Here is a 16,397-nt window from a genome sequence, read left to right on the forward strand (position 1 = left end):
CCTGTACAGAAAGTGAGGGGATTCAACATTTTGAGTCATCACTGGAGTAATAGTGTTCACTTTAAATAGATTTCCTAATCTTATTTATTCAGTCAGACAAACTAATAACCCAAAACACATAGAGAGCGCCCTGTTTTCTAAAGTAGAAGATTTTGTACCTTGACAGACTTTTCGATTGATTGCTTACATCTATTTAGCAGCTTGAATCACTATTGCCTGCAATTGGAAAGCCTCTACTATAGCCCTTGGTTTACTAAACACAAACTTAATTGGATATTGACCAACAAAAATGACCTGCACCCTTAAGGATAACATGAAAAAAAGACCTGGGACCCCTGAATCGATTTTAACATTGTGTAAACTCTGCAAGTAGAACCTTTTTTTTTTTCTCCCGTCCCCCAGTCCCCACATCTGCCCTTTGTGGTTATGTGGTTGCCTTAATTTGCCCCTTCCCTTTTTTCTCCACATCCTATGACAAACTTCCTATCCTTGGTTATTTTTATCCTTGATAAATATTGATAGGATTCCAAACAGTCACATTATAGTTTTTATATCCTATGATTTTTTTCCATTGTCTGTTGTGAGCCGATTATAGGGCTGGAAGTAAATCAAAATACCCCCAATAAGGTTCAGACAATATTAACTAACTATATAGTGGGTTGTAGATTTTCCCTGCTCTGTACAAAATAAAACCAAATAACCACGCAGGACATGCTCTTTTATTGGCGTTCCTATTGTTACAGAGCATTGCATCAGGCACATACAGATGCGTATTACACTCCACAAGGTGGACAATCCCCACCGATGGCTGCACAAAGCATTGGCTTCAGATTCACGCTCGTAAAAATTATTTTTCTCTTGAAAAGACGATGAGTAATTATGCAGCAGGATTCAATCAATTTCCTTCGAAACATTATTCCTTCTGAATCTCCTCACTTTGCTGTGGTATTCGGCAATTATTCTGTTTTAAAAAATGTACCAGAGAAAGCGCAAAATGCAGTTCCTGGAATGACACTAAGCACATGTGGCCTCCAAAGAATCAGAGGCCCAAATAAAAACAGGATGGAAATTTGCTTGTGTACGAGCCCCTTTTATTGGGATTCATTCTTCAGGGATTTCATAAGAGGTTACAGAATGAAAAAGGTCTTGTAAAAACCCAATCAACATAAATCTCTGAAACCGATGGAATTGTAAAAATATCTTTTTATGATCTTATAAAGAGTGAAAGCGTAGCGATTGGCTTTAAATGATTTGATCTACAACACAGAATATTTCTGCAGTACAAATTCATTGGTGTTCTTTTTGCCTTTTTTTAGTATTTTTGTTAGGTGCGTGTGTTTTACTGACTGCAGATTTTTTTTTTTCTTTTTGCATTTTTCCATGCTTTAAAAACCCATAGGACTGCACTTCCTGTGCCCTCTGTCCTTTTCTCAGGCACTGAATTCTTTGTTTATTAAGAACAAATGCTGGACACATTTCAAAGACACAAATTAAATAATGCAGCTTTCTGATCAATATTGTAATTATTTTTTTTTTAGAGACGTTGACCTGGTATTAGTTTCTAATGATGGTGTGAAAGTAAGATGTCTTATGCTTTTTAGTTCATGTGCCAAACAAGGTGCAGATAAGACTCATAAGGATGAGTTCCACCCTGTGCTACTTCTCTTTTTTCTGTCCAGTCTCAGGGTAGCGGTGGGTCATGGATAACATGAGCTCAGAGGAAGTGTGCTAAAAGATGCTGTCCATCAAACTGAGGCCATCCAGTGGCAGATAAAATACTGCAGGGGAGGTCTCTGGCTTTAAAGCGAATAAAGCTGCCACTGGTATATCTTTTCATTCCAACCCCGTATTGCTGCATGTATGGCCACCATTACACTTGCAGCACAGAAGAAGAAAATTGTGCTGACCAGGTCTGTCGGAATTCACCAAGTGTTCAATTAAACACTGGTGCCTGTTGGAATGTGAAGTTACATTTAGAAAGTAGGGTGTTCTTGCAATGCTTTAATGAATATCCATCTCTGTAACCTCATTTGGGATTTAGGATTAGTTAACATAGGACGGAAGGAGCAGATCACTTTCCACTTCCTAATCTCTGTTATTCACCCACCTCCTATAGGAAGAATAAGGATTGGAGATCAAAATCTAACAAGCATGGTCACTGCTTGGAGCCAGAGCCGATACAAGACCATCTATGAAAAATAGGTCTTAAGGGAAAAAAAGGGTTCACATATTTACTGTTAGTTATCATAAACCAGCAAAAAATATTTGAAAGATTTTATCAAATTTAAGTCTACAGAGCTGCCAAATTCTACCATAACCATGGCCACAGTTCCTGCTTCACCCTTAAAATCCTTCAACAGTTATCATTGTCTATTATCGCTGTATCAATACTCTGATTACCTTTGCTTTGCACACAAAATACTCTGTGTCTTCAATACCAAGCAATACATGTAATTATGTCAGGGACAGTAATGGGGATATTGGTGATGTTCCTGTAATATCTGCAGCAAGTAGTGTTACTCCGACCCGGCATGATACAACCAGAAACCGATCATTATGGGGAATCTCACGCAATGGTAACACTTTGTGAATACAAACAGCAGAAATCAGCACTGCAGCCTCGACTGATACAGCCCAGCTTACTCTCCACATTCTAGGATTGTGATTAGCAACATGTGGCTGTGGTCTCCATGATTTATTTTTCTTTCTAGATATTTCTATTTTAGAATCGTTTTATGAATTAGCTCAGTCATTAACTGCAGGCTTTTTCCCAGGGGTAAATCCCAGCAAAGTTCACTGGAGAGAAGTGAATTCAATTAAAAAGGGGCACCTGCTGTTAGACCTCTTAAATACCATTTAAAATGGCAAATTATAGTTCTGGAATTACCTTCACTCCCTACTAAGTCTCCACTCCAAATGAAAGCCCCATACTTCACAACCATATCAAGCATGCAAATGGTATGGGGCATTGTCTGCATCCCAAAGTGTCAGGACTGACTATAGGAAAAATAGTGGACCCAAGCTGTAAAAGTCAATATTAGTGATCCTGTTATGTTACATGGTATTTAGGGGAGCTTGAAGATAGATAGATTAGATGGATGGATGGATGGATGGATGGATGGACAGACACACTTAGTCCTGTGCCTAGGCAATCCTGTTCTGAACCCTCATAGCTGTATATCAGGTGACTTCCAGTGCCTAGGCACTCCCGTTCTGTATCCTTTTACCTGATATATCTGCAATGTGAATTTTTTAGGCACTGACGGTTCTGATCTCTAGTCTCAGGAGGTTTGGAGGGAGATTTTGAGATTGCATCAATGTACTGCTCACTGTTCTGGCTGGTGAGTACCTGAGAAGCCGAAGTGTAAGGAGTTCCCTGATTTATTCATTCTGAGATCTGAGCTTCCTCCACCTCTATCATTACTCCAGCACTCATCAGATCTCCAGGCAGCTCTAATAGGAGGAAGAAAAGCACCACTTCTGATACCAATATAAAGACATAGTGCAGAACAAGACTTGAGAAGTCAGTAATAGGGAACAGAACAGCTGCAGTGAGCTCAAAGATCATACTGGGGATTGGACATTTATCTGGTTATTCTATGCTGGAGAGGAAGGTGTACATGAAGATCTGCACTGCAAACATCTCCTGGCTTTATACAGTTTTGTTTCCGTCACCTTTCCTATTGCTTCTCGACCTGTTCCCACCAGCAGAATGACTACGCACAAAGCACAGAAAAACAAAATTCCACTTGCATTTGACATAGTTACATGCTAGGTTAGGTAAATAGACATAAATCCATCAAGTTCAACCACTAGGGAAATAAACTTATCCCAGCTATAAAACCCTATAAGACATAAGTGGTCCAGAGGAAGGCAAAAAAAAAACCCCGGGTACAATTTGCTTCAACAGGAGAAAATTATTCTTTCCTGATTCCATGAGGCAATCTAATGTTCCCTGGATCAACAGTCTCTGTTATTTTTACTTTAAAGCCTTAATCCCCAGTTATATTCTGTGCTTCTAGAAATCATCCAGCTTTTTCTTAAAGCAATCTATAGTAGTTGCTGAAACTACTTCCTGAGGGAGCCGATTCCACATTATCACAGCCCTTACAGTGAAGAATCCCTTCCTTATCCGGAGATTAAACTTCTTATCCTCCAGCTGCAAATAGCGCCCCCTTGTGCTTTGTAATGATCTTAATGTGAATTATGGGGAAGAGAGTTCTCTATATGGACCATTTATATATTTATACAGGGCGATCATATCCCCCCTTATACGTCTCCTCTTCTCATAGGAGAATAGATTCAGTTCAGCTAATCTCTCCTCATAGCGGAGCTCCTCCATTCCTTTTATTAGTTTAGTTGTCCTTCTCTGCACTCTCTCCAATCCCACAATGTCCTTTTTGTGAACTGGTGCCCAAAACTGGACTGCATATTCCAGATGTGGTGTGACCAATGCTTTGTACAGGATTATGTCTCCATCTCTGCAGTCTATTCCTCTTTTATTACAAGAAAGTACTTTACTAGCTTTATATATTGCAGCTTGGCATTGCATGCTGTTATTAAAGCTACATACACACTTCCAATTATTATCGTTGGAAAACGAACGACGAACGTTCATGCACGATATATATGAACGATCGTATAGCACCGATCCTGCACATAGAGGTAACGACACGATCGTTCGTAGATATTGTACACACAATAGATACGATCGTTTGAGCGACAGAGGAACTATGTGCACGACGGGAAAGTGAACGGACGTTCGTTCATCACGCATGCTCTGAACATGGACGATCAACGAACGACCGTACACACGAACGATGTTCAACGATCGTCGCCCAATCCGATCCGTCGGTCCGGTCGTTCGTTTCCAGCGACTTTCCTCGTTCGTCGGCGTCGTTGGTTACTTTTTTACGAACGATTTTTTGCCCAATCGATCGTTCGTCGTTCGATTGGAACGATAAAAATTGGAAGTGTGTACGCACCTTAAGTCTATGATCTACCAGAACCCCCAGATCCGTCTCCATTTCTGACTCCCCCAACATGGTAAATGTAAAGCCAGTTTTCAATTTTAGTTTTGGATAGAGGGGAGAATTGTCTCTTCAACCATTATCCCCCACCAATTGTGACAGAATGAATTGAATGTATTTTAGTGATAACTGTTTATTGAGGGGATTAGACCTCATTCCTTGTTGTCTCTATGGGACAATTATACCAATCAAACTATAAGTAACCCCCTGATATGTAACTTTTAATGGAATACTTAAATCCCCGTGGATATATTTAGCCTCATTCTGCCCCCCACCCCACACACATACTCCATTGTTCACCTCTGAATGGTGCTCCACGTCATTACTGTAATGTAAATGAGAAAATCCTGGACAGAGAATGACTTGTAAATGGGGGGTTTATACAATGGCAAGTGAAGACGGAAATCATTATTATGACACGACTCATAACACAGACTCCGCTCTACAAAGAACACTTTAAAGACTTTGTGAAAATAAATAATTACGCGTGCCTTCTTATGGTGTACACACAGCAATTTTCTGTTTAATCGAGAGGACGAACTAGCAGCAACCCGTTGTGTTCTTTTTGATACCAATGAACAGCGTTCATTCCTGATTGGCCATTCAACAATTAGCTGTGGTAGATTAATAAATTATGTCTGAAGACAGCTGTACTCATAGCAGATTATCATCTGAAATGATGTCGGGTGACAATCATCCAATGTATGTACATAGCATGAGGGACATGTGGGGCACATGGCCAAAGTGTCACAACTTATGGCTTGTAGTTTGTGACCCATCCACTACTAAACACCCCCTCATGGTATAGAGAGGAGTGGGAGGCGTTATGTAGTCCAGCAGGGGAAATCTGCTTAGATCTGACATCACTACTTGAGATTTCAGGGCAAAGACATTGTCAGCTCACAACAAAATACACAGAAAATGTGCACGATCATAGAAATGTACATATACCCCCAGAGACCAATTTTCTTATTTATTTTATACATATAATATATTCCTGGGAATGAGTCATGAAGCCTGCTGCTTCAAAAAACATGATATAAAACAATTCAGGTTCACCTTTTACTACAATCGAGTATATAAACCATTAAATACAAAGCAACAAGCACAAAATAAAATGTTATTTTGCTCCCCACAAAAGTTTACAGTGAAATAAAACTGCTGCCCGCCTTCACTTTCTTCCACAATTCACATTAGGAGACGCAGGACTCCATAATGAACCGTCCATCAGCTAAACAAACATCTCCATCGCCACGAAGCACGAAATCCAAACAATTTGTGGAACAAAATACGCACTTTGCATAATGCCGATTACGTAGGAGAGTAACAAAGAAAAAAATACTTAAAGCTGAATTAAACTTGAGTTTTTTTTTTTAAAATGCTGACGGTGGGCTTTTTGTTCAGACAGAAGACAATCCAAGTCAAAGAAGCTTTTAATGCCTGCTGTAATTTTCTTTGTGTTGCAGCTCAATGTGCATGCTCACCATTGACCCAAAACTGAGGCTTCTTTTAGATGTGAAGTCCTAAAAACTGCATGGCCATCTTCCCCTTAGACCAAGCTGGCTGCTATGTGCCCAGTAGTGGCAAACTGCACCGCAGGTTAACGTATTTACAATCAGCCACAACACTAATGCAACTGTATGGAAATATATGTACAAATGGTTCCCAATCAGTTGAACGGGAGTGTAGGTGAGCATGTGGTATAACGCATGTTGATGATAACCTTACTAAATCCTGCAAGCTTTATGTATTCCTGGACAGCAAAGAGTCTGCAAGCACCAAAAGGGAGAGCTGACATTGTAGCACTGGAGGGGAATGCTTGGATAATAAAATGCTTATGCAGGAAAAACTTTGGGAGGGGGGGGTCACAAAGATGTAATCTGGGACAGTTTAATTTAAATATATGTACACACACCATACATCTGAACATCTGCATTCCCCCGTGTTTTATCCCTTTAGACCCTGCAAGAAATGATTTGCCAGAAAAACACATGTTCTCTTCAGAATGACAACACACAGCATTTTTTGTGGGTGGGCTGAGTGTTGTCAGCCAGACCATTTGTCTTTTGCTAAACTAGTCAACCACATTCATCTCTACAGCATCAACTCGAATCATTTTGGAGCCTGTGATAAGAACTGCAGGATAAAAACTCCTTCAAAATAACATTAAGAAAATTACACAGGCAATTTTGAATTTCTGGAAAGATCAGTGGGTATGTTTGCACTTATTGAACCATACAACAAAATAGTTACAAAGACCAAGAGGGTGCAAATAAGAGAACTTTAGTTGTCATACGTTTTAAAGAATACATGCAAAGCAAACATTAGCATCCCCCAAGAAAAAAAAAATAATTTGGACATTGCAGTTTTTTGTATAACAATTAAGCCCCATTCCACCCTTCTGACTCCGCTGGTCTAAATATTTTTGTTCAGTCCCTGCACTGTTTTTGCACAGATCATTTCTGAACCTCCAAGCTGGAGTCATCACACATTCAACTTGCATTCACCACACCATTGTAACCAAAGAAGATCCTGTTCTGCAAGTACATTAATTTCACTTCTTGATTTCAGAAGAAGCGTGCACCCCAGCGCACACCTTGCAGCCACAAGGTAATGAATATACGGAGAACTTAATTAGTTTAGATCTACTAACATATCTACAAAGGGATAAAATCATCACATGGAGCCAAAAGCGCTCACAGGCAGAACCCTGTGCCAAACAATCAATGTTTTTAGGGATAGCAACAAGAAATAAAAATACTTCGTAAGTGTGCCATACCGCGCATACCTCATTATCACATTTCGCTTGATATTTCCTGCTTGTTAAATTCCTAAATGGGAATACATAAATGGGAGACGCCATCTACGATTGATTTTTAAATGTAAAGGCTTTGGGGCATTATGCAAATCCTATGTACAAATCTGGAGGTTACAATGCAAACTACAAAACGTTCATGTACCTGATGACAGAGCAAGCCAACCAATCAGTGCAAACCATGACAAGTAACATGGATACAAGCCCACAACCCTCTAACAATCCAATCAATGATATCATTAGAATTTAAAGCTGATCTTGTTTGATAATGCATCCATTAATAAAAAGTGATCTTACTAAGTGAGCTGTCCAACGATCGTTCTAAGCGCACAACACTCTGATTGGTCGGACTACAAAACCTCTACAGAATGGTCTCGGGATTGTAAAAGACATTGATGCGCTCAGAGGGGGTCCACAAAAACATCAATAGGCAGCATGTGAGGCCCCCTACAGGAGACTAAACAAAAGACAATACTGCTGACCACTGACTGAGGGGGTAGGGTTAATACGACAGGGCCCCACATCATTCATTCAACATTCATCAGGTTCAATGGAACTTTTTAGTGCTCTCATTTGCATGTTAAAACGTTCAGATGAATGGAGAATAATGGGGAGGGGGTGGGGGGTATAACTGACTCCTGCTGACCAATGGGGTCTCCAAAACTACAAACCAGTAGAGCCTTTGCAGGCACAGGAGGTGTATGGGGGTCACAGGGTTGGAAATATGATGGTATTATGGTGTTTGGGCTATTAGAATTTATGTTTTTATTTCTTTACCTCGAAGCAATATAAAAATGTGACAATATACAATGTAATAATAACAGCCAATCACATACATGTATTCTCCACAAACCCCTCCCACTCCCCCAAACAACCAATAAAGGTGTAAATGTATCCACCAGCTCTGCTTCCTGGAGGGGCAATGTTGTCACCCTGACCCAGGAAATAGTAAAATATCTCCCCAAGGAAATTTCTCATCTTGTCACTGGAAATCTCCCCCACTGGAACATCTCCCAATTTTTTGGATCCCCCCTTCTCCCTGAGACACAAATAAGGGTGACAATGCAGACAGAAATAAAAAATTAGCTGAGCCTCCAAGCCTTTAAATTGTATAGACAATAGAATAGTAAAAGGCAGACAGAGGGTGATGGGGAGAGAAGTCATACAATATCTTTGTACTGATAACTGTCTGCAGGTTACCAATACGAAGACAGAAGCCTGTACTCCAGGATGTGATATTTGTACCAAACCTTAGTGGTCATTATGCATAAGCTAGTATAAAAACAGGAGGCTGTACTCCAGATGATAAAAGAGGGCCTGTCACCATTTCCATACTGAGCAGAGAGCCCTCTGATAGGGAACTGAAGAAGTCACATGATCCTAGATGACTGCAACGGGGGTCAGGGGGGAAAAGGTTACACCGTCTCTTTAAACACCCTATCAGCTTGTCCCAATCCTTGTCATGTCAGCAGGACAGCTGGGCCGGCACATACACAGACAGATACACAATAACTGCTGTTATCCACATAAATCCCTGTACACATCTAGGAGACCAATACGAAAACAGAAGCAACAACACAGCAGTGTCATGACTGCACCCCAAGGTGTCCCCTATAGACCAACACGGAGCAATCCCATCACTCCAGGGGGGAAAATACTATGGCTGCCCCTCCGAAAAGTGTACACAGAGTAATAAATGACAGAGATCCAAACCCTGGAGGGGTACTGTCACCCCCCGAGAAGCCAGTATGAGTACAGAGGAGTGTACAATGTATATACAGAGATATAAGAGCAGAGATATAAGAGATGTGTGGGCAGCCAGTATGAATACAGAAGTCTGTACTCCAGGCTGTATCATGTCACCTGTCATACAGAACATACATCGGACCAATCAGAGGCATCCCCCTGTGCAGCAGTGTGTGAGCAGCCAGTATGAGTACATTAGTCGGTATGTATGACATGTCGGTATGAATACATCGCTCTGTATTCCAGCTAGCTGCCGGTATTCTCTCCGCACTCACCTGGCTGCGCTCAGGGGCCCCCGGGAGCTCCTCCACCTGCAGGGCGCTCCTCCTCAGCCCCTCGGGGCCCCGGCTCAGTCTGCCCACCTCCCGGCGGAGCTCCAGGTAGCAGCAGATGGTGACGAGGTGCAGGGACAGGGAGACGGCGAACAGGCCGAGGAAGAGCCGGCAGTGTCTGGCACAGGAGCACCCCGAGGAGTCCGGGCACAGGGAGGGGTCCGTCCCTGGTGGCAGCTCGGACACACTCCGGGGTGCCATGCTTCACCTCACCGAGGACCGACAGCCCCCCAGCCGGCTACGGTACCATGGCGGGCAGGCAGAGGCGGAGGAGCCCGGTGTGGCGGCGGACTGACCAAACAAGCCGCATGAACCGACTTCACACACAACCCCGACTGCCAGGCCCCGCCCTCCGACACTGCCACCACAGGCCTTCCCCGCCCACGTCACGCCCACAAGAGGACGCCCCTCAGCCAGGCCATGCCTAATCAGCGGAACTCCGCAGGATAGTCTATCCTACCGTAGCTCTGAGCCACGCCCCTCTAAGTACCACAGAGCCCCGGTAACAGCCTTTACCGCCCATAACACGCCTGCGAGGGCAACCCGTCAGCGAATCCGCGCCCTTTCCTATTTAGTGTTGCACCACGGATGCGTTCCTCCGCCCACTGACATAAGTGGGCCCAATCATAGAATTAGTTTACGCCAGATGAATGTAACACCGCCCACTTTTTTCCAAAGTGGTGCTGCCGCTTAGCGACTTTCCTTAGATAAAAAGAGGAGGCGCCAATGCGGAGTCAGTCAGGCCCAATGTATTACCATGGCAACCCTTGACAAGGTTGCCATCATAGGGACCAGGCAGCGTGTACAATGTAAACAATCCCGTAGAGTCATAAACCCCAATTACTACACCCTATGACTGAATTTATGGACCCCAAATGTACCCCTAATATTGGTATCAGGAACCCCTAATGATAATAAAACCCATCACTGGAGTCAGGGACCCCAAATATACCCCTATTATTGGTTTCAGGAACCCCCTATGTTAATAATACCAATTACTGGAGTTAGGGACCCCATATATACCCCCATTATTGGTTTCAAGAACCCCCTATGATAATATTACCCATTACTGAATTCAGGGACCCCAAATATACCCCTATTATTGATTTCAGGAACCCCCAATGATAAAAAAATACCCATCTCTGGAGTCAGGGACCCAACATATACACCCATTATTGGTATTAGGGAGCCCCAATGATTACCCCTAACATTGGAGCCAGGGACCCCAAATATACCCCCATTATTGGTATTAGGGACCCCCAATAATTAACCCCCAACATTCATGCCAGAGACCCCAAATATACCCCCAATATTGGTATTAGGGACCCCCAATGATTACCCCCCAACACTAGAGGACCTAAAATATACCATCATTATTGGTGGTATGGACCCCTAATGATTATCCTGCAAACCTGACATGGCTGCCATCATAGGAACCAGGCAGCGTGTACAACGTAAACAATTCTGTAGAGTCATAAACCCCAATGACTACACCCCAAGACTAAATTCAGGGATCCCAAATATACCTGCCAGTATTGGTATCAGGGACCCCCAATGATTACCCCAAACACTGGATTCAGGGACCCCAAATATAACCTCCTATATTGGTGTCAGGGACCCCCAATGATAAAAATACCCAACAATGAGGTCAGGGATGTACACACCCCTGTACTCAATGATTATCCCCCCAACACTGGATTTAGGGACCCCAAATATACCCCATTATTTGTATCAGGGACCCCCAATTGTTTGCCCTAACATTGGATTCAGGGACCCCAAATATACTTCCCAGTATTGGTTTCAGGGCCCCCCAATGACTACCCCCAACACTGGATTCAGGGACCCCAAATTTACCTCCCAGTATTATTAACAGGGACTCCCAATAATTTCTCTGTAAAACTGCATTCAGGGACCCCAAATTTACCTCCCAGTATTGGTATTATGAGCCTCTTATGATTACTCCCTAACACTGCATTCAGGGACCCCAAATTTACCCACATTATTGGTATCAGGGACCCCCAATGATTACCCCTCAACACTGTAGCCAGGGACCCCAAATGTACCCATATTATTGGTGTCATAGACCCCCTATGATTACTCTGCAAACCTGGAATCAGGAAAGTCAAATAAACCCCAATGTCTACACCCCAAGACTGGATTCAGGGACCTCAAATTTTCCTCCCAGTATTGGTATCAGGCACCCACAATAATTACCCCCAACACTGGATTCAGGGACCCCAAATATAATACCCATTATTGGTGTTAAAACCCCAAATGATAGTATTATCCAACACTGTGGTCAGGCACCCCAAATTTACCCCCATTATTGGTATCAGGACCACAAATATACCCCAATTATTGGTATCAGCAACCCCCAATTATTATCCCCAACACTGAACACATGAACCTTAAATATAGCCCACTATTGGTGTCATGGACCCCCAATGATTACCCTGCATACCTGGAACCTGAAAAGCCAAATATACCCCCAGCATCAGCGTCCTTAGATAAGACGAGGGGGCGCAAATGCGGAGTCAGTAAAGGCCAATCTATTGCAATGGCAACCCCAGACATGGCTGCCATCATAGGGACCAGGCAGCGTGTACAATGTAAACAATCCCTGAAAGTCATAAACCCCAATAACTACCACCTAATACTGAAATCAGGGATCCAAAGTTTACCTTACAGTATTGGTATCAGGGACCCCAAATGACTACAGCTCATCACTGGATTCAGGGACCCAAAATTTACCTCCATTTTTGGTGTCAGGGACCCCCAATGATTATCCCCAAACAATGGATTCAGGGACAACAAATTAACCCCCATTATTGGTATCAGGGACCTACAATAATTACCCCCCAATACTGCATTCAGGGACCCCAAATATAACCCCCATTATTGGTATCATGAACCTCCAATGATTATCCTGCAAATCTGGAAATCAGGAACCCCAAATATACCCCCAGCATCAGGGTCCTTAGATAAGACGAAGAGATACAAATACGAAGTCATTCAGGGCCAATCTATCACCATGGCAACCCCGGACATGGCCACCATCATAGGGACCAGGCAGTGTGTACAATGTAAACAATCTGAGAGTCATAAACCCTGATAACTACACCCCAAGACTGAATTCAGGGACCCAAAATTTACCTCCATTATTGGTGTTAGGGACCCAAAATGATAATAATACCCAAAACTGGAGTCAGGGACCCCAAATATACTCCATTATTGGTATCAGGGACCCCCAATGATTACCCTCTAACACTGCATTCAGGGGCCCAAAATATACTCCCATTATTGGTGCCAGGGACCTCAATGAAAATAATACCCAACACAGGAGTCAGAGACCCCAAATATAACCCCCATTATTGGTGTGAGGGACCCCCAATGATTATCCCACAACACTGGATTCAGGGGGACCCCAAATATACCTCCTCCCTCCAGTTTGCGGAGTTTGTTACCTGTAGTCTCCATGAACAGCCTGTGTGATGGAGTGACAACGCAGGAGTGCAGATGAAAGCCAGTGATGGAGTGTAGTCACCTTTCATGGGAGGAAGATTGTAATGACAATGTACATATTCAATGACATTTCACTGATGGGATTTAAAGTGAAGATTTGTTTTATTCTGTTTTATGTGGGGTTAAATTGCTTGTTTTACGTTCACAGAGCTCAGGATGGATGAATAACATGCGATGAAATAAACGCAGGATGTCATGTGACTATGAATGTGACAACATAGGCCAAAAAAAAAAGTCCCCATTGTCTGGGCCTTCCCATTGGTCAGCTCCTCACTGCGTTCCATCTCCAGACACTGAGCGTTCAGTCTACCGTCTACATAGCACAGACATATCCTGCCTCCTAGTGGAGTACTACAGCAACACCGCCCGCCCTATGAATGTCATGAATAGTTGGAGGAATGTTGGGGGAATTGACAGAATCTCAATCTTCTCCCTTCTTGCGATACATCAATAGATATCGTCCATTTTAGATCCACCGACAATCAGGAACCAATCGCGACAAGGACACGGTGATCACATGCAGGCTGAAGGTATTATTGAAGAAATAAAATCGTTTTTTATCCTGCAGATGCCAGAAGGTGGTGGTCTTATCTGTTTAGTACTGTAGCTCTCAGATACAGCAACAGTATTAAAAAAATAAAATAAAAACAGAATACAAAGTATCAGTTTGTTCTCATATTATCAAATTTAGTTAGGCAGATTAGGTTAGGCAGGGTTAAATCATGGAATCGATTAGTGCATTCAGTGTTAAAGGTGCAGTCAGATTGGTTTCCTAATTGACATTCACCAAACGTTTGGTGAATGTCATCTTCACTGCTTTATAACTAGACCCTATAAAGTTCAAACCTTCCCCTCCTCAGGTCTCATTAGCTAATACCCCCCCTTCTCAGTTATAGCCCTCGGGGGGTATTATGTGCAGCCCCCTTTGGATGAAGCAGATATTTGGATGACGTATTCGTGGAGAAGCCGTGCACTGCACATGACCCAGGCGGAATATCTGACATGACTCTGTAATTAGATCTTTGCAGGTGTCCAGCAGGCGCATCTGGTGCTCCGTGTTACATGACATCATACAGAGCGCAGGTCTCTGCATCAATCCACCAAACCAGTTTACACCTTGACTGAGAATAAGGGACACGGCATGGGAGTCACTATGAGGAGGGGGCATTAACTATGGGGGTGCTGGGAAGGTGGGGGGCGCACTACAGGTTGGGTGGCACTGAGCCGGCTCTGTGCACTTTGCTCCCCTTTTATCCCCGGGCTGCCCTGCAGCAAATAGTGCAGTTTCTCCACCAGGGGTCCTCCAGAGATTGCTGGGGGTTCCTTGAGCAATTTGCACCTCTCAGGTCAGTTTAGGTGACCCCAATGATCTTTTTGGCTATGTGCAAGGATGACATTGTTCCCACTGACCACCACACTAATATACTGTGAGCTGTGGATATATTAATTATAAAAGGGGTGCCCTGAAGACCTGAAAGTTATTTCAAGGGTTCCCTCATGTTCAAAATGTCGGAAACACCGATCTCTGCAGCCACTTCCTGTCTATGTGCACTCCTTGGCATTTCTTGGGCTCCCTGATGGTGACAACAATGCCTGTGCAATGGGCCTGATATATTAAAGCTCCCCAAAACGGGAGACCAGCAAACCTAGAATGGACCTGGTCCAGAATTGAAAACATTTGCCAATTATTTTTTAGGAAATTCACTCCAGATTTGTTATAGCAGCAATGCTTGTGCTATAGGGTGACAACTCAAGAGAACAATTCAGAGACTTGGACAGGGCGTTGTCAACTAATAACAGGAAGTATATCCTCTGTGGCAGGATCACCAAGGTTTATTTCAAGTTACGGGTCATAAAAAATAATAAAATTTAATGTTGGAAAAGAACACATTATAACTATTTATCAGTGTTTTCATCCACAAAATTCATACTAATGTCAACTAGAAAATATTACATGAACTTTTATTCAAGATTCATACATTTTATAGTTGAATCTAGTGTGAATTCCAGATAAACATTGGGTGAAAATATTGTTAAATGGGCCCCTATCTGATTTTAGAGTCACTGTTTTCTTTCTCTATGGGCTCTGCTGACATTATCTCTTGGTCACCTCCACCACTGGCAGTTGGCGGTCCATGGGGATGAATTTGGGGGTCCATCAAGTGGTGGATTTGACTCAAATTTCTGGTGTTTGATGTCACGAATTTCAAGATCTTCTGTATAATTCCACGTGAAGCAAATTCAAAGAATTTCCTCTTCTGAAGAGGTTTCTCAAGGATCCAGTGTTCTAGGGTGTCACATTCACTCGATGTTCTTGGGTGAGTGAATGTTCCTAAAACTATGTTCAAATATTCTAAGAGTTCTTGGACTTGGGATCCCAGGCTCTTAGGGTGTATCTGTTCTTAGGGTCCCTTGTTTTTGGGGTGTTACATTCCCCCTATGTTCCTAGGTGAGTTAATCTTCTGAGTGCATGTTATTTTTAAGAATGAATGTTTGCTTTGATCAGTTTAAGCCTTAGAGAAGATTTTTGGAAAACATTTATTCAGTAGAGGATATATCCTAAAAGTATTCATCTTTTCAAGTAGAAGATTCATCTCCCTTAGACTTCAACTAGGTTCACCAACTGAACCTGGAAACATTCACCCACCTTTTCAGTGCAGATAACAACAACATTATCATTTCTCTACATTTGGGGAAACACAAATTCCCTGTCTGACTGAAGGCCAGTAGAAGTGAATGACAAGGGGTGAACATTGCACGGCCAGGAGTTGCAATGTGTTTCCAGCACATATGATTCCCCTGCTTGCAGCTCATGTCAGCCATATGTTTGGTGTCAGCAGCACCCTGGGGCCATGGAGATGTTTTGGAAGGAAGTTTGGATGCAGAGATCCAAAAATTATGACAAGGCCATTTATATACAGTGTATGGGAAAAAGTCTGAGGACATCTGACC

The 16,397-nt window shown here is 42.8% G+C and overlaps 1 protein-coding gene across 6 annotated transcripts in view; it reads right to left on the bottom strand.

Moving 5' to 3' along the window:
• The window catches only part of EDA (ectodysplasin A), a 40,685-nt gene extending 30,199 nt beyond the window's left edge, over positions 1-10,486 (bottom strand). For 2 of the 6 annotated variants that reach the window (XM_072429657.1, XM_072429655.1), the window contains exon 1: positions 9,867-10,452. In XM_072429657.1, coding sequence (XP_072285758.1) covers positions 9,867-10,124 — 258 coding nt within the window. In that variant the 5' untranslated portion in view covers positions 10,125-10,452. Of the gene's footprint in view, positions 1-9,866 lie in introns of all 6 variants that reach the window. The other 4 variants (XM_072429656.1, XM_072429654.1, XM_072429658.1 and 1 more) reach the window with 4 other exon arrangements.
• Positions 10,487-16,397: the final 5,911 nt, after the last annotated feature.

The sequence above is a fragment of the Pyxicephalus adspersus genome, chromosome Z (genome assembly GCF_032062135.1).
Source record: "Pyxicephalus adspersus chromosome Z, UCB_Pads_2.0, whole genome shotgun sequence".
NCBI lineage: Eukaryota > Metazoa > Chordata > Amphibia > Anura > Pyxicephalidae > Pyxicephalus > Pyxicephalus adspersus.